This window comes from Pelobates fuscus, chromosome 1, assembly GCF_036172605.1.
Source record: "Pelobates fuscus isolate aPelFus1 chromosome 1, aPelFus1.pri, whole genome shotgun sequence".
NCBI classification, from domain to species: domain Eukaryota; kingdom Metazoa; phylum Chordata; class Amphibia; order Anura; family Pelobatidae; genus Pelobates; species Pelobates fuscus.
In genome coordinates, this window is record NC_086317.1 from 317,456,504 (window position 1) to 317,477,262 (window position 20,759).

Consider the following 20,759-nt stretch of genomic DNA (forward strand, 5'->3'; position numbering starts at 1 on the left):
TTAATTAAACAGAACTTGCAATAAAGAAAGCCTAAATAGGGCTCTCTTTACAGGAAGTGTTTATGGAAGGCTGTGCAAGTCACATGCAGGGAGGTGTGACTAGGGTTCATAAACAAAGGGATTTAACTCCTAAATGGCAGAGGATTGAGCAGTGAGGCTGCAGGGGCATGTTCTATACACCAAAACTGCTTCATTAAGCTAAAGTTGTTCAGGTGACTATAGTGTCCCTTTAACGTCTAAAAGTTCGCTATTGCCTGCACAGTAACATAAGAACATATGCTCATTTGGTATTAGGATTTAAATCTTTAGCCATTATGCAACGATATAATACTATAAGTAAGTGGATCACTGTATCTTTTACTTTAGGCCTGTTTCTATAGCTATATAACAATCTTTTAATGTCTACTGTGAGTATTCACATTTATTCATTGTTCTTTATTGTTTTGTTTGGGACTTTACGACCTTGTAAATAAAGGTGAATGTTTTTATTGATTCAATTACCCCTTTCTTTGCATCTTCTTTGCCTTAGGGCAATCTAGATATGTGTTGCTCACCCTTGATAGTTGGAGCCTAATTGTTCCACCACTGGAGTTAGTTTTGGCCATTCTGTTGCTAGAGACCACCAACAAATTGCTTATACCCAACATATGGAATATATTGCATTGTTTTATTTTGCAGCAAATCATTTATTAATATATATCATTAGTGCATATTTACAGCACATGTCAGCAAATGTTCACGTATATACCTTCTATTAATACAAATAGAGATAAATGTACTTTGGGTGATTTTTCTTATGTAAACTAATAATGAACAATAGGCTACCTCCATACATCCCAAAGTACAATCTCCTTTAATCCATTATTTATAGTTCGTTCAGTTGCTGCAACCTACAAGCTAGGCATAGCACTGCAACATTAACCGATTTCTACATTTTAAGACTTAACCCTTTGAGAAACATTTTTGAAATGTCGCTTGAAGCGGCACTGTCATGCCGAACTTACCTTTCCTCGATCTCTTCCTCTTCTCCCCCTCTCTCAGGATCTGTTCTTCTTTTCTTCCTGTCTGCTATAGTTTTCTTTAAAATCATAAGACAAAGTAGGGACTCTTTGCCTTATGGAGGATTCCTCTGCTTGACCAGCTCTGACCAGCGGAGGAGCAAAGTGTGCTTCATTTCCGCTGGTCAGAGCAATTTTCCCATAATTCTTACCTTTCCTCTGTGTCCCCGCGATGCTTCTTGTCATTTTAGACTAAACTACCGAATTGCGTTCTAACTGAATGAGAACAGTATGTTCGTTTGTTTTAGAACGCAATTCGGCACTTAGTTCGGATCAGAATTTCATTCTAATGAAGAAAACTCCGATCCTATTCATTGCCGCTGCTGCATTTGCAGCCGCTTAGTAGATAACTCCCTAATTCCCACGGTATCAGGGAGCTATCTACTAAAAGGCTGAAAGACCTAAATTGGTCTTTCAGCCACATTTACTAATACTAAGTAAAAATTACTTAGTATTAGTAAATAATATGCCCCTACTCGCTATACCGCGAGTAGGGGCATGTCTAGTAAGCAGTGAGCAGCCTGTGGCTGCTCACTGTAAAAAAACAAAACAAAAACAAAAAACCTAATAACAATAAGGGGTGGGGTCCTACTGTCCTCCCCCCTGGCCCCTACCCCTGAGCGGTGGGTGGGGGCCCTAAATAAAGATTGGGGGGGACCTACTGTCCTCCCCCCCGGCCCCTACCCCTGAGAGGTTGGTGGGGGCCCTAAATAAAGATAGGGGGGGCCTACTGTCCTCCCCCCCGGCCACCAACCCTGAGCGGTGGGTGGGGGCCCTAGATAAGAATGGTGGGGGAGGCCTACTGTCCTCCCCCCGGCCCTCACCCCGGAGCGGAGGGTGGGGGCCCTAAAAAAACAATAAGGGGGGGACCTACTGTCCTCCCCCCTGGCCCCCACCCCTGAGCGGTGGGTGGGGGCTGTGGCGAAACCGACCTCGCCACGTGTCCTTGGAGGGGGCTGATTGCCCGCCTCTTGCCTTTGGACTATGGACCAGACTTTATGGGAATGTGATACCCCAGATAGCCATACCATGGAGCCTATTCATATAATGAAAGACTATGGGAAAGACTTTAGCTCCATGGCAATTGTACTGTGTGAGTAGGATCTGCGCGCTATTCAGTAGTTTTGTGCGTGCAGATCCCAGCTATCTGGGGATAGGTGAAATGTCTGTGTGTTATGTGTAAATGTGACTTTATGTATTTTAAAGTGTTTTATGTTGTTTTGCAACCATGTGGTTAATGGAGTCTGCCTTTAGTCCTGGGTAATTGGATTACTTCTCCAATTAACTCCAGGGCAGAAGGGAGGAAACCAGGGTGCATTGTGGGGATGTTTTTCTGCAAGCCAGAAAGGAACAAAAGATACTTTTAGTAACTTTTGAACCCCTGGTCGGATTCATGCCATTTTTTAATATGTTGTTCCCCTGAATGGATTGATTGTGGATATGTATTTTTATGTGAATGTGATGTATGGTTTTAAAGTTATGAAAGTTGTGTAAAAGTATATTTTACACTGTATGCATAATGGGATTATGTGTCACACTAAGGGGAGGGGATGTGTGGGAGGTAACATCTATGTCATTGGTTCTTTTATGCCTCCCCCTGGGTGTGGCCTGTATGTGTGAGTTGGAAATAAAAGCCAGGCTGGATGAGCCAGTCCAGAGTTCCTGTTTTACCCTCAAAGTGATGTGTCGTCTCATTATTGGGGGGAAGGATTTATTGCATGCTGTTCCAGTTGACTGCTAGGAGTGCAAGCCTATTCGTATGGTTCCTATTCAATGGTCTACAGCATTCATATGCTTGGGAGAATTTAAAGGTTTCTCGGATTCGGTGATTGTGGTGTCTGCCAGAGTGCTTGGAGTCCACAGGAAGCACTAGGAGCATCCATTAACGGAGGTACCCAGTCGGGGTGCCAGGTGATCCGTTACATGGGCCCTAAATAAAGATAGGGGGGACCTACTGTCCCCCCCGGCTCCCACCCATGAGCGGCGGGTGGGGGCCCTAAATGAAAATCCCCCCCCCAATCAAGGTGACTAGGGGTCCCAAGCCCCTAGTCACCCCCCACCCAAATCAAACTATCCCCTACCTACCCCCCTCACCCTAAAAATAGTGAGGGGGTAATAAAATAACTAACCTGTAAAGAAAAATTAAACTTACCATTTGACGTCTTTTTTCTAAAATCTTCATTTTCAGTCCCAAAAAAGGCCAAATAAAAAGCCATCATGCCCGTCGAACTTAAAATAAAAGTTCTTTGGAATTTTCCCATGCTGTGTAAAATGATAAAGAGCACTGTGATTGGATGGATTTCAAGGCACCCAATCACAGTGCTCTGTGTCATTTTACACAGCGAAGGAAAGTTCTTTGGAATTTTCCCACGCTGTGTAAAATGACAAAGAGCACTCTGATTGGCTTAAACCAACCAATCAGAGTGTTCTTAGACTAATTGCAGGGAGGGGCAAGGCTTTATAAGTATGCGGCGTGCCCTCGAAGGGTGAAGATGGATTATGTTTTTTTAGCGTCTGATTTTTTATTTTTCGTCTGGATTTTTTTTGCGCTCGTTTTTTTTAATTTTATTTTAAGTTCGACGGGTATGATGGCTTTTTATTTGGCCTTTTTTGGGGCTGAAAAATGAAGATTTTAGAAAAAAGAAGACGTCAAATGGTAAGTTTAATTTTTCTTTACAGGTTAGTTATTTTATTCCCCCCCCACTATTTTTAGGGTGAGGGGGGTAGGTAGGGGATAGTTTGATTTGGGCGGGGGGTGAGGGGGGTGACTAGGGGCTTGGGACTCCTAGTCACCTTGATTGCGGGGGGGGGGGGATTTTCATTTAGGGCCCCCTCCCGCCGCTCAGGGGTGGGTGCCGGGGGGGACAGTAGGTGTCCCCCCCCCCCTCATTATCATTATGGCCCCCACCTGCCGCCCAGGGGTGGGGGCCTGGGGGGGAGAACAATAGGTCCGCCCTCCCTATTGTAATTTATGTAACCCCCATAGAGTGAGAGGGGGATCTGATATTTGGTGTTAGTTTGTTCGTCTGATTTTTCTATTCATTCATTCGTCTGTCTAATGAATGAATGGATAGATGAAATTCCTGTTCGCATGTCCAGGTGTTTTACTGGGCATGTGTGGGAATCTCAGTGCTATCTAGTGTGGAAGATGACGTGTCCCACAGGGACTTCATCTACCCACCCAAAGATGGCGGCGCCCTGAATATAGATCGGGGCAGAAAATAAAGATTAATAAAAATGTAATATGTGGGGCTTAGGGGCATTTGGGGGTGACTAGGGGGTCAATTGGATGTAGTGGAGGCAGGGGGGGGGTTAAAAAAAATGGGATTCGGCATGACAGTGCCGCTTTATGTAAGGCGAACAGGTGTGATGCAAATGATGCTGAAAATGGACTTGGTAATGTCATTAATGGAACACTTCAGCCTAGCGATGACTCCTTTTATTGTAATTAAGTAGATCATGTATTTAAAATAGATGTTTTGTTGCAATGCATTTATTAGGCTCTCCCTAATTAAAAGGGTAATTTAGACATGGACCCCATGCTCACTGTGCCTACATGGGTATCAGTGACACCTCACTGAAAATGGCCATTAAAGGACAAACTAATTGCCTGGGGTTATTGTATCTCTTGTGTATAGGGATCTTACCAGCATTTTTTTTATCAGGACTGCCCTTGTAGGCAGGGTCAGTCTGATATGCAAATGGTATAGGTTCTATCAGTAATGGCACAAGTTAGCATAAACATGTTTGATACCTGAATGAGGATTATCCAAATGGCAAACTTTTAAGGTTTCTCTGAGCTTTTACCCTTCTCAGAGTTTTCATATTTTCTGATTTTGTTGTTCATTTTCAAAATAGCCTTAGCATTTGTTTAAAAAAAAAAAAAGAGGGAGGCAGAAACCAATGCGTTATAAAAAATATCATCCAGAATGCACATAGGCCTCAATTAATGTTTTCCAAATTATTCAATACTGTTAGAAAAGTTTCCAAATGATTTATCTACAGAAGTTATTATTAAAGTATGTGGGAATTTTTGAAGATAAATCATTAGATCAATTTTTGACTCATTGACTCATTTAGAACGCTTATTAATATAAGACCACTGTAAATATAACTGTTAAATGTATCAAAATGTCCCCTTTCAGAAATATTTTGTATAAATACTACAAAAAACAAGATAGAAAAGTAAAACAGGAAAGAGAAAAAAAGGCAGGAAGCATCTCCATTATCATGATCTCTTTGATATCGGAAATGACTAAGGCTCTTCTGGGAAGTAAATCCTGGATCCAGGCTGAAGTCAACATTCTCCTAGTGGTCACTTATTTTAATAAAATACTTTTATTTTGTTCTTTTAGTTAACATTGAAGGAATTACCATTGCTTCAAACTAACCCGGCAATAGGGTTCTGTGAATTACCTACCATTGTTTCTTTTTTTTGTAATTTCTTTTTTTAGATATTTTTTTCTTAAAAATAGACATGTAATACAGAATTAGTCATATATTGAGGATGGCACAACAATATCCAAAGCATTCAACGGAATGTAAAACAAAGCCTAACATTTAAAAAAAACAAAAAAACTTTCAGGCATAACAAAGATATTTCAAATATAAGGACATAAGGACATGCATAAGATTGATGAAGTATATGACATTTTATTATTTTCTAGATATCAACTCTCCTTTAGTTGTTATATTTCTTAATCTAAAGTGACTTAAATCTATCAATGAACCTTATTAACATATGGTTTTCAATCTTCATTAATTCATATTGGTGCGCTAGCATTTTTTGTTAACTTAAACTTTGCTGTAATACTTTCTGAATGCCTTTGTAAATTATCTGATAGGATGTTAACGAATCTTTATCATAATAGTCTACTAATATTTCTAAAACAAATTTAAGTAAGAGCAAAGTTTAAATTTAAATAAAACTGCCTATTTAGAATATAATCATTTCTTAAAATGTTTTACATACAACATGACATTTTTAATTACACTTTAAATTCTGGTGCATTATCTTGAAAGTAGACTAACACATCTGGCTGCAATAATCACAATGTGTTTTATTTAATTAACTTTTACCTGTCTGTAACTCACTATTCTAATTTACAGTATGCAAGACATTGACAGCAGGCTGAAACTTGGTTATCTTCATGCGTATTAATGCATGCACTGTGATCATACATGCTATCAAAACATGGTGTATGAAGTGTATGCAATGTAACTCTTTCAATTTCGAGGCCCTATTGGATCTATAGATTGACATGTTAAGCTTAGAAGTGCTCACACCAGAAAGTACTGACTCTCCATATGACTGGAAAAAAAATGTATATTCAAAAATTGTAGAATGTTGAATAATAATATGTTTTGATTAATGTCATTATATATGTACCCAGGACATACTTGAAAACGAGAGAAATCTCAATGTATCTTTCCTGGTAAAATATTTTATAAATAAAATAAATAATGTACAAATGTGTTTGGCTTTTGAATATATCATGGCTTATGTATGTTATGGGGGGAAATACAAGACTCTGGTAACCTAATGTATAGGAAAAAGAAGGAATTATAATAAATCTATATAGAAAGATTTTTAAATGCCATATACCAACCTATAATGGTTGTTGACATTATTGATTTGCAATACATAAATATTGGAAATTAATTCTAATATGGTTTTAATATTTCTACAATTTACGAATAACATTATTTTTTTAGGAAGTATGGATAAGCCTTTCATTTAATTATATGAATAGTTGTCAACTGAAGTCAAATCAGTATTTGGAGTCTCTGGATAATAAAAGTGGAAATGTGAAAGAGAATGTTGAAGAAATGTCATCTTGTCAAAGAAACTGAAAATTAACACACTTTATAGTGACTTAGTGTATGCTAATAAATGGCTTAATTTCACATTGTGATGTGTGTAACAGATAGTGCATATAAACATAATAATGTTGACAGAACAAAGAGGTGATGTGGGCCCTGTTTTGGGGCTTTCAGTATAGAAGGAATAAGGCTAAAAATGCTAGAGGTCCCACACTGTGACAGGGTGAATGACAGGTTGAACTTTATGACACTTGTATCTTGTTATATTAGTTAATTCACTTAAAGTATATATATGTATATATGTATATATATATATATATATATATATATATATATATATATATATATATATATATATATATATGACACAAAATTATACTTTATATACATACATATATATATATATATATATATATATATATATATACAGGGCCGGTGCAAGGATTTATGAATACACAGGCGAAAATGTATTTTGGCGCCCCCCAAAAATTGTGTCTTTGCCTGTGTCTTTCTTTACCCCTCCCCCTTAGTGCATTTGCAGTAATTGCAGAGCGTGTGCCAATTTCACCAAGAACGGAAGGGACTCTGTTGACACTGACAGTCTCAGACTCCCAGGGATTGAGCAGGGTTCAGCAGTAAAAGAAGACTCAATGTCAGATATTTTGGGGGAGGGATAGGCACCTACTGGGGTTAAGGAATTCCCCAAACGATAAAACCATATAGTGGTTTTTAACGTTTGAGTGTTCCTCATATGTATATGTTACATAGTTACATAGTTACATAGTTAGATAGCTGAAAAGAGACTTGCGTCCATCAAGTTCAGCCTTCCTCACACCTGTTTTTTGCTGTTGATCCAAAAGAGAAAAAAAAACAAAAAAAAAAAAAAAAAAAAACCCCAGTTTGAAGCACAATTTTGCAACAAGCTAGGACAAAAAATTCCTTATTGACCCCAGAATGGCAGTCAGATTTATCCTTGAATCAAGCAGTTATTACCCTACATTGAAAGATTATATCCTTGAATATTCTGTCTTTGCAAGTATGCATCTAGTAGCTGTTTGAACATCTGTATGGACTCTGATAAAACCACTTCTTCAGGCAGAGAATTCCACATCCTGATTGTTCTTACAGTAAAAAAACCTTTCCTTTGCCTTAGACGAAATCTTCTTTCTTCCAGTCTAAACGCATGGCCTCGTGTCCTATGTAAAGTCCGGTTTGTGAATAGATTTCCACACAATGGTTTGTATTGGCCCCGAATATATTTGTATAATGTTATCATATCCCCTCTCAGGCGACGTTTTTCTAAACTAAATAGGTTTAAATTTGTTAATATGTATTATATTATATTAATATTTGTATATATTATAAACATAAAATATATACATATCAATATATGCTAATACTAAATATGTTAATATATTACACATATGTTAATATACTTGTTCTTGTTTTTCTTGAAACTTGATGTATTAAAGACACATGGACACAAAAACACAATCACATTGACACTGACATAAACGCACACGTACCAACACACACTCATCACTGGCACACATTAAAGCACACAAATGGATACACTAATTGACACACAGTGTGCCACACAAACACACAATCTGACACACACTCATCATTGACACAGTCTAATACATAAACAAGCACACAATCATTGACAAACAATCTGACACACAAGCACAGTGACACACACAAACAGACACTGACACACACACTCATCACTGATACACAGTCTCCCACACAAACACACTGATATACACAAACATACACTCATCATTATCATATAGTCTGACACAGAAACACACTAACTGATACACATATACTGACACACACAGGCATGAGCACATTTACTGTCACACACACACTCACTCTGACTGACTTACTGTCGTTAGGTAGCAGCTGCCATGGTACTTTGATGAGTAAGGCAGCCTGGTGCTTCATTACAGCTATTCATAGAGCTAAGGCTGCTGGATATGACATCATGTATCCCAGCAGCCTTAGCTCTGTGCACTGCGAGGAGCGACGGGCTGCTGGCGCTCCTCCAACATCTCGCAGCAGCAAGATTTCTAAAAGCCAGCAGTAAGTGCCATCCCCAGGTCATATAGACCCACTGGGAAATTTTGCTGTATCCCTGTGGGCTCAGAATGACCAGCGGCAGAGGGAGGAAAGAGCTGGGTGCTCCTCCTTCCTGCAGGTCACCCGAACTTTGCGCCCCCCTGGCCGCTGCGCCCTAAGGCGGCTGCCTGTGCCGCCTTATGGTAGCGCCGGCCCTGTATATATATAAATTTTATATATATATATATATATATAACTAATGGTACTTTAAATTACATTATTTCCTATCATTCCTATATGTTTTGAACCAACACAAAAATATACTATATATATATATATGTATATAAAGTACAATTTTGTGTCAGTTCAAAACATATAGGAATGATAGGAAATAATGTAATTTAAAGTACCTTTCTAAGAGGAACTGTAGTAGGCATGATGACCTTTCAGAGATATCAAGATGCCTGTAAACAATAAATACTTTTAGCTAAATGTGTTTAAATGTAACAGGTAAATAGACCATTACCTCTTAGGAATATAGTTAACTATTTTGGCTTTTTCTCATCGCATGTAGTTTATAACATCAGAGAGCAGGACAGAAGAGTGTCAAAGTAATCTTGTATACAAATTCATCTATTTGCACAGAATTTGTTTACACATATAAATGATTGCGTGTTTCAATAATTATGGATTTGGTTTTCCTAAAAATAAAAGGTAGCATTACCTTTGTTGTTTAGTTGGTGGCATGCAATCTGCTCTATAGCAGAGAAGAGGCATTGAATCTCCCAAATATGTTTGAGCTTGAGCATGAAGTAACATGTAACTAAATTTAATAACATGTTCCATTTCTATTATATCTTTCTGTTTTTTTAAATAAACTCTTCACTACACAAAAGAAGAATGATGGGGCAATACGATTATATGTAGGTGCAACATGATCATACATGTGATGGTATATATGGGGTAATTTGTCAACATGGGTAAATAAACCAGGAGTGATAAAGTGCTGGGTAATTGCTCTTAAAAAAGGAAATCATAGCATTTGAGACATTAGAAAGGTCTTACACAGAAAGGACAGTAGAAGTAGAACAGCATTAGCATTATTTATTCCTTGTACAATGAATGGGGTGAATTAGAAATTGTGGTGAATTGAATTTGACTTGAAAAGACGAATAATAACTATAGTTGAACTGTAGAATGTTTCCAAATCTGCAATAATAATAATAATACTATTTTAAAATCTTGAGCTAAGCATGCATACAATATGCATACAAACATCGCAGTATAGATGTACCAATTATATCCCAGATCCACACCCCCTAAAAAAAGGTTTCTAGGGTAAGTTACTGTAAATTCTTTGATAGTGAAAGGATTAAACATAAGTAGTGTATATACTAAGATTATTTCATATACTTAAAAGAATACTATAATCACAAAAACAACTTAATGAAGTAGTTTTGGTATATAAATCATGTTTGAGCTTATGCACCCATAGGCCACATCTTGGCTGTGACTCATAAAGCCTCCATAAAAAAAAAAGTTTTGTTTTCAATCAGATCCTACATCACACTGTGTTTACTTCGGAACTTTTTATTTCTTGTTATAATTGAACTGTAATCACATAAGTGAGGCAACTGCGGGCTCATTAACTGGCAATTAACAGACTAGGAGATTAAAACATACTTTGCTATTTATTTAAACATACTTTGCTATAAAATAAGTTTAAAGGTAATCTGTCAGGTTTGTCACTGTGGTTGCTATTTGTGAAAAGTAGAAGGGCCACCTGTGGGAGGACTGCCTGTGCCAAAGAATTCTTTGACAGGAGGAAGAAATATATTTGAAATATAATATAATATGCAAAAACAGTAGAGGGCCTCCAAACTATGTTTATTTGGATGTAGGTCCTGTTGAATGTAGGCATTATGGGAATGTCTACTAAATGAAGTTCAAACTGGGTGAGGGTTCACCACTCCCTTACTGAAAAAGGCAAATAAAAAATCAACTAAAAGCTAGTAGAATATCCAGTAGCTAATATTCAGAACATAAAAAAATAGTAGGTGCACACAATAAATGGGAAAATAAACTATATGCATGTATATGCAAAATAAATATAGTATAGGAGTGCGTGGTTGCATTAACAATAACACAACGATATGGTGGATATAAGATGTAAAAGTAAAATATAAACTCAATGTATGTATTGAAATATAAAGTTTGAATCCTAATGTAAAAAAATACACAAAAGTACCATAAGTACATAAATATTGTCCACGATAAATATGGCAAGAAGGTCTGAATGCAGAGAGACTCTCGTTACAGGAAGTGTGCAGAGAGACGATGTGAGTCTCCACCAGAGGAACTGTGGCTAGTACTGTATAAACAATGCAATTTTACTCCTAAATGTCAGAGAATTTAGCAGTGAAATTGCAGTGAGGGAATTTATACATCAAAATTACATTAAATTAAGGTTGGTTTGGTGCATATTTTAAGTACTTTTTCACTAAATGTATAAACATATTGAAATACTCAGTGTGCTTTATTAATACTGTTTTAAATATAGTTAAAGTAATAATTATATGGTTTGATTATTGTATAGTCTTTATTGTTTCTATGTAGATTAAGTTGCAGATTTGTAAATACTACATGATTTATAGACATGCCAAGAATGATTTCCCCAGGAGTTTAAAACAGCATTGGCTGCTTCATGGGGGAAAAAACAATGGCTATTTGGAATGTTTATATTTAAACCCAGGGCTTTTAAGTTGTATTTTTTTTTTTGGCTGTGCTTATCTCTTATCTACATTTGCACACATTATTTAAATGAATAGTGACAGGAATTAGTAATTCCCACAACAGATTTGTATTACTTAAAGTCTATATTTTTCTCATCTGAAACTAAAATATTTTTATCTTTGTTGTGTTTTGAAATCAGATGAGAACTGAATTTTTGTTGTGAAAAATGTTTGCAAAAATGAAATATAAAATGTAAATTATGATAGATGGAAACATTTAGAGGTTGAATGCGTCTGACAATCTTTTCTGGTACTGTTAAATATTGGCAAGATAAGCTCATATTCACTTGCTGTGATATGCTCTATAGTTTAAACAATAATTCTTCTACTCCCTATTGCGCAATAATTACACATTTTGAATCCAACATTTATACAGCTATACATTATAAACTGAATTTAAAAGAACAGTATAGTGTCAGGAACACAAACGTATTCCTGACAGAATAGTCCTAAAGATCTGAAGTGGCCAATCGCAGCAAAAATGTGATCTTACTCTTACCCTTTTTTTCCCACTCTTTACTGGTCTTGCTGTGTCTGGACTCTCCTGGCTCCACCTCGATGGCTGAGATCATCAATCGTGATGATCTTAGCCATTAAGATTATAAGCAAAACACCACTCAAATCAACATCTCCTCATAGAGACGCATAAAAGAAAATGCATCTCTTTGGATTATGTGCAGCAGATCCATGCCGAGCGTCTGAACGCCATCTGAGTGACTGCCTCTAGAGGAGTTCTCTAAAAAGGAAGTGTTTACAATAAAATGTTTGCAGAGACAGGCTATGGACTCTAGAACAACTACATTAAGCTGTACTGCTGCTGGTGACTATAGTGTCCATTTAAGATTGCACATTAAATATGAGAAAATTGATTTTGATCCCCCTGTGGACACATTACTCGATGGCAACATAATAATTTCTTCCATTAAATTCTTCTAGGAAAGTTTCCTAATGACTTTTGGATTCCATTCAGTAATGTTTCATTCATCTGTGTGAATGCACTTGTGATAAACAACATTTTTGAATGTTTTGAGTTAATCAATGTCTGTAGCAATTTTAATCAAGTGCACTTTTACAGTTCCTATTGCTATGACGTTCCAACGTTACTTCATATAAAGCATATCATGAGTCTATTATTAGTCAAACATTTCAAAGACAATTTATTTCTATGTTTTGAACAGTGAGGTCCTCCTAATGTCATGATTCGGGTTAGCATACCATTGTTATTTCTTTGCCATGCATTTAATCACTATGAACATGCAATGAGCACCATGTTTTGCTCCTGAATCAGTCTTATTGTGTCCCTTAATCCAGTGTTTCTCAACCTTATACGGAGAAAAACCTCTGCAGGGATAAAAAAGTATCATTTCTAGAGGAAACAGTCCTTTATCAGAAGTTATGCTGTGACTCAGGTCTAACAACACTGGGGTAGGCAACGTTCGTCAATCCAGATGTTATGGCCCAAATCTCCCCTGTTGCTTTTACAGCATTATGGATGTAAGAGCATTAGGTAAGCTGTAGTCCACAACCAGTGGTGTATTCTGGTTTTGTGCTGGGGGGGTTCTCTTTCTCCCTGGTGGTCCAGTGGCTGCTGGCCACGCGGGCGGCGCTGGCGGGTGGCGCTGGCGAGGGAGCACTTTTCCCTGAGCACTCTGCTCAGCTCCCTCGCGCAACGCAGAGTGATGCTGGGAGCCGGAATATGATGTCATATTCCGGCTCCCAGCCTCACTCTGAGGCGTGCGAGGGAGCTGAGCAGACCGCTCAGAGGAAGAGCTCCCTCGCCAGCTGTCCACCACCGCCGCCCACCCGACCGGCATGTCAGTTAGCCGCAAGGCTAACAAGGCATTTGCCCTGGGCATTTGGGGGTGGCTTTTTTGCCACCCCCTGGAAAATGCCGCCCAAGGCAAATGCCTTGTTTGCCTCGCGGCTAGAACGTCCCTGTCCACAACATCTAGAGTGCAGATGCATACTCACTTCTCCTCCACACACACACGGTACCCCCATACACACAGTGCTCCCCCACACAAACACTGCACCTCCATATACACACTTCCCCAACTGCACTCCCATACACACACTTCCCCTACTACAACCTCATACACACACTGGTCCCATACACACAGTGCTCCCACTGCACCCCATACATACACACTGCACCCCCATGCACACACTGTCCCACATACACACACTGCACCCCTCACACACTGTACCCCCAGCACACGCACTGCCTCCCGTAGACACAAACACTGCATTCCTCACACACACTGCCTCCCATACCCATCCTGCATCCCTCACAGACTTACTGCATCCCATACACACATACTGCACTCCTCACACACACACACACACTAGTAAAGGCCCTATCCCCTATTACAGTCTCTATCCTGGCAGACCCCAGGTAAATTGTCAAACTGCTCTTAAACGGTTTGGCTATATACTCTGGCAGGGCACCAAGGCCCTCCTGGCACCATAACCACTACAGAGAGCTGTAGTGGTTATTGTGCCTGGATTGTTTCTTTAAATAATCTGTGAGTGCCCCTCCCGAGATAAGGCTCTGGTTCTGCCACCGTGTAGCACTTACTTTTTCTATAGTTTTATTTCAGCTTGTGATAATGGCAATTTATTAAAAGTAGATTAACAAATGTTTAGCAAATAAAATTAAAACATATATTTACTTTTAAAGTTACAGTTGTTTTTTATGTGCAAATCCAAAGACAATATATTTTTAGCCTTAAGCTCTGCTGGACGTGTATTACTTAGCACTACAAGGGTTAAATTGCAGATCAAACTCTAGCTATTTAACACAAAGAACTAACATATGTGTCACCTAAAGGCTGTCATAACATCAGTGAGAGCAATGGTTTATATGACTTGTCACTTAGTTATCAGCTTTAGGAAAACTGCTAGCAATAGCACAACTGACATTTGCTGTGCTTCTTAATAACATGTACTGGATATTGTAGCTTAGAAAGCAGGAACAGAAAAAAGCTCTGACAAAATATGTACATTAATGATCAAATAGGTAATATTTTAGTGAAGTGCAGGAGGCATGATGAAGGTTTAAAATTTGTTTACATTTATATATGAATCAAGCTTGCAAATATTCAGCTAATTATTTAGGCCAGAAGCTATAATTGTATAAAAGTTGTCTTGTTGTACCCTGTAGTGTCACTTTAAGCTTTATGATTCAAGTAGAAGGTCACGCTGCTGTGCATAAGGACATCCAGCGTGTTTAAATTCCCCAAGCAATGCTTTTCTACGAGGAGGGCCTAATGTGATTGTGGCACTCGCCATGCATGTGCATTAGCGCCAGCCGTGTGGTGACATCGAAGGGGGCGGAATGCCGATCCAGCACAGAGTGAGATCAGCACTAGATTTGGGTGAGTACAGTAAGGGTTGCGAGGGAGGGAGCTATCGTGCTAGGAATACAACTTTGGAAATGGTGTGGATAAGTAAAAAGTATTTTTTATAAAATTACATATGTATAAACTATATAAATGTGTGTGTATATATATATATATATATATGTATATATATATATATATATATATATTCACAACCAAAAGCGTTATGTTTAGAGAGGGGTCAACAAGGCCTGTAATGAAAAAGTTCACTCCCCACTGTGAAGCATAGTGGTAGCTCACTGATGATGGGGCATCTTGTGAAAATTGATGGCAAGATGAATGCAGCATGTTATCAGAAAACATTGGCAGACAATTTGCATTCTTCTGCATGAAGGCTGTGCATGGGACCCTCTTGGACTTTCCAGCATGACAATGACCCTAAGCACAAGCCCAAGTTGACCCTCCAGTGGTTACAGCAGAAAGAGGTTAAGGTTGCGGAGTGGTCATCACAGTCTCCTCACCTTAATATCATTGAGCAACTCTGGGGAGATCTCAAACGTGCGGTTCAAACAAGACGACCAAAGACTTTGCATGACCTGCAGGCATTTTGCCAAAATGAATGGGCAGCTATGCCACCTGCAAGAATTAGGGGCCTCATAGACAACTATTACAAAAGACTGCACGCTGTCATTGATGCTAAAAGGGGCAATACACAGTATTAAAAACTAAAGGTATGCAGACTTTTGACAGGGGTCATTTATTTATTTTTGTTTGTTGCCAAGTTTTGTTTTATGATTGTGCCTTTTTGTTATAACCTACAGTTGATTATGAATCCCATAAGAAATAAATGACTCCAGTCCTCACCCATTAGTGTGGGGGCATTAAGCTGTAGGGGAGCAGATATTACAATGTCCAGTGACATGCTAATTGATGCCATGGTCTATCCCTCACCGTCATGCCCCTCCCCCCCTCTATTACTCGGGTCCTCTATACTCTAACCATCCCACCTTTAAATAAACTAGCCCTTCCTACCCCTCCCAGTCCACAAATAGTAAGAGGGGATATTAAAACTAGTACCTGTGAAAAAAAATCAATGATGCTTACCAAATAAGGTTTTCCTTCTCCTAAACCATTTTATCTTTAGCCACCAAAAAAAATCCAACTAAAATCCATAATCCCACAATGCAACTAGAAAATAAAAAACAATCTTAATAAAAACAAACAAGAAATTAAAATATGTGACCTGAAAAATTAAAACAAAATCTCCTCTCACAAGGGTCTAGCCAAATAAGGCTTTAAAGAAGAAAAGTTACAGATGGCAGCACGGTGAATGTTCCCCACCAGTTTTTGTATAGGCGCCATCCACATGGGATAGAGGTGTTCAGTTGACTATGCAGGAATGACTACCAATTTGCAGGTTTTAAATGATTAATAGATAAGCTGCATGGTTGTTGGGAGCAAGGGTTAAAAACCCCCTAATAGTAATTAGGGGGGTCTTATTGATCACAATAGGTAATTTTTTTTTTTTTATCTATTTTGTTTGTTTTTACTGTGGTGGTTGTCTTGCACATAATTAGTCCTTCAATTGCAGATTTTTTTTTTTTTTTACTATTTGCCTACTGACTGCTGCCAGCAGGCAAATATGCTTCAATTTATGAATTCTTTTGCAAACCAGTACATTTGCAAATGTATTTGGTTTCAAATTTGTTAATATCAGTGCTTTATAATCTTCTGAAACCTATACATTGTGATTGAGCATAAGTGATATGTGTGGGGCATTGTGCAGGCTTTTTGTATTTTTTTTCTCTTTTCATGTTAATATCTTTGTTTTTGTTAAAACCGATTTATTTGAACACGCTCATTAATTTTCCCAAAAAAACCCACTTTTAAAAATAACTGTAAATATTTCTTAGTTTAAAGGGATTTAAGTAAATACATTTGCTCAATATTCTATGTGTTTAGTTGAAACATAATTTTGGTGGGGACATGTTTTAAATTGAAATGATGCACTATATGTTCCAATATGTAGGCGTATGAAATGCTTTTGAAAATGTTAATGATTATTATGTCATTTCTCTTTAGACTTACCATAAATGCAGAATGCCAGTTACAACTCCATAACTTTCCCATGGATGAACACTCATGCCCGCTAATATTCTCCAGCTGTGAGTATTCAAATATCATGTCAAATTTGAATCATATTTCTGACAATGGCAAGCTGTTGAAAACATTGTAATATTCAAGGTTATCATAATTATAAAGCAACTAATGTGTCAAAACTGTTTATTCACTTTTCATATTTATTGAAAGAATACTAAAGTGCAATATAAGCATGTATTTCTAATGCTATAGTGTTCTCCTACCTATTGGTGGCTGTCCCCACACTGTGAGAGTTTGAATGATAGTTTTACTAACCTTTACTCCTTTGCTGCCCTGGTCTTGCTGTTGTCGCTCCCCCTTCTTCTCTGTCAATCCAATGTTCCCCCACAGGGAAATGTTGGGAGGGAAGTGTGCATGCGTGGCAAACACAGTGCTGCCCTAATCAAATGACCTATATGAGACCTTCTGATAGGAGAGTCAAGTTAAACTTGGCTAAGCAATCAAAAACACCTCTAGTGCCTATCTGGAAGACCTAGAAGAGGAGTATGTTTTAACAAAAAGGCAATATTTTGCATAAAAGTGTTAAAATGACAGAACCCAGTGCTGGATTATTGGAATAGGCGTGTGTACGAGGTATACAGGGAGTCCCCAGGTGCACCCAAATATACTTTATATGTGGGCCAGCGGGGAGATTAAAAGAACTCCCTGACTGGCCATTGGACCCCTCGCTGTTGCCAGGGAGTTTGGGAATCTCAAACAATAAGAGTTATAACGTGGCTTGCAATCTGGGAGGATTTAGTATGCCTTCAAAGAAAAAAAACATTATCTTAGTCTCATTACCATTCAGGCAGTGTAAACTATAACATGGAAAGAGGTACTCCCTGTTCTCACTGAATAAAGTAAGAAAATACAAATATTCAATATTCAAAAAAAATAATTGAAGTCCTTTTAAATCCCCAACTATTCTAGTTGATGTCAACAAAGCAATAACTACAAAAACACTTGGAAGGCAGTAAAGAGCTTAAAAGAGCCTACATCATACAAGGTTTATGGTGCACACCGAGGTGATTCATCTGAGATGAATGCTGGGTCACTATGCCAATAACATTCTTAAAATGCAAGAAATGTTATTTTGTTAAATGATCTCTTCTCACCTGCACCTATGTTTTACTTATGTCCAACAATATGTTTGATATTTTTTGTAAAGAGATATGTGTTGCTTGCTGTCTTTAGACTCAGCCCCCTCCCACCCCTTAAACATTTATATAAAAACAAGAAAATGGGAAAATATTAATAAATAGAAAACTATACAATTTACCTGTAAACCAGCACCGTGAAATGATGATTTTGATGTTAATCCATTGCTTCTTATAGAAAAACACTGGGAACCAGTAGCTTCCATAGAGTACTCAGGCTCATAATTCATTTGTTCACAATATTCATCATCATAAAACTGGAATAATGCTCGTATTCCATCGGTTTCATTGTTTATTTATTTTTTTATTTTTTTATGTAACACTTGCTAACTATTTCTCTACATGAAAGATGAACAGATATAATTGTTTGAGATAAGTAATCTTTGTAACCACTAAAGGATTTCTGAAAATAAATGAAAGAAGCATGCTTGACAAAATAATGGTTATTTTACCAATAGATAATTTAAGGAAATTATACTGATTATATACCAATGAGCATACTGATCCTTTGTTTAAAATGTACAAAAACACACCACAAAATATCTTTTGAAAAGGCAGTCATACATACATTTTTTTGTAGTAAGTGCTCTGAGACATATAGTTTGTTGCTGGTTATTTAAAAAAGACAGACAGGTGGCTATTAAGATGACCCTATTGCCCAAAACTTAGTACCTTCCGAGGACACCTATCATGTTTTTAAACTCCATGTAAAGACTTCTAGTTGAAATGGATGTAGGAGTCAGGTGGCTACCAGACTTTTGACCAGGCCAGTCGATGGGGAGGGACAGGACTAGCAATACCTGACATAAAAATTTACTTTAAAGCAGCCATACTATCCACGGTAGTGGCATCACAAGCAAAAATGTTGCCGCCTCAGTGGATCCAGATTGAATTACACTGGACAGACAGAAGGGAACTGCGCTTCCTTTTTGGGTGCCCCAATTGACGCTAGGTCTTACTAGCTCATACCACACTCCTATTGGAAATTTGGGACTCCAACAGTCCATTTATGCTCTATGGGACCGTGGTCCCTGGCTACACCCCTCACCGGTGTTCACATAGTGAACCCCTCAAAAGACACTATCATTGAGCTACAGTGCACTTGTAAACACACAAACCATGGCCACACCTCAATGCACACCAGTGGAAAGCAGCGTATGTAGCCCATAATAAAGTGTACACGTTGAATTTCAAATTGATCCGCAAATTACAATATAAATGTTATATGGTGCCCAGTAGGCTAGCTAAAATATAACCAACTTCTTAAAGTGCTGGATGCCAGGCCGCAAAGGATACTGTGCTCCACATTTGGTGGACATGCCCTAGAGTCAAAATCTTTTGGAATATGGTATAAGGGATGATATCCACAGCTCTAAACAGAACCATTATCCTCACATCTGAACTCAGTCTACTGTTCATGGACTTGGATGTTTTTGGCAAGGTAGACTCCATACTTCTCTTTCACATATTGGCATCTGCTTACACAGTGCTTGCCAGAGCCTGGAAGTCTATGGACACACCAACCAGATCAGACCTTCTACTCCAAACCACAACTAACATATATTATTAATGTATGGCAAGGAAATACTCTAGAGCATAAACTAAGATAGTTGTACTGCTGTGACCAAGGGACAAATATAAACACAAATTCCAAGAACAGTTTGAAGTAGATGGATCGCTTCACATGGCCAAAAGGCATCCGCAGGTAGACGACTAGGCTTAACAGGCAAAACTGTACTCGGTACCACTGATGCAATAATATTGTGTTACTGCCTTTGTTTGTCATCTCTTGATATGTAGGTACTATGCAATGCTGTATTGTCAACCCTTACTCGGACTGCAAGGATTTGAACTGTTTTTTACTTAATATGAACATTTTTCTTTCTGTAATTTACTGTGCTTTTGTAGAAATTGTCAGATTGGAAAAAAAAGACCAGTCAGGAAAACATCTCAAAATGTGAAATAAACATGAAGGAACACCTTTAACAACAGTTTTGCTCTATTTAATTACTGACCTGATTTTTAATTGGGGTTGAATCATTTTGATTACAACTGTATGTCACAGAAATTCTAGATCTTAACTTTCAGGCCATAGTACTGAAACAGATGTTGACAGTTAAGCCAGTCTTCCAATAATTTTCAAATTCAAAATACTTCTTAATGGATATTTAGGTGTAAATTAATTATATCAAGGCAGGAACTTTTTTAAGAATGTGTCATTGAAAAATCATTTCTGTTTTATTTATTGGTTTTACATAAAACAAAATAGATGTAAAATACTATATTGCTTTACAAAATTAATATATTTTTTAAAAGATTTGACAATATTAATTTAGTTTTTTTGTTTTGGGATGCAGTAGAGAAAAAAAAGGAGGTTAATAGGAA

The 20,759-nt window shown here is 37.8% G+C and overlaps 1 protein-coding gene across 1 annotated transcript in view; it reads left to right on the forward strand.

The window, feature by feature from the left end:
- Window positions 1-20,759, forward strand: part of GABRG3 (gamma-aminobutyric acid type A receptor subunit gamma3) — a 647,580-nt gene that overhangs the window by 420,104 nt on the left and 206,717 nt on the right. Inside the window, exon 5 of the mRNA XM_063444658.1 lies at window positions 17,161-17,243. Within this exon, the coding sequence (XP_063300728.1) occupies window positions 17,161-17,243 (83 nt within the window). The remainder of the gene's footprint in view (window positions 1-17,160; window positions 17,244-20,759) is intronic.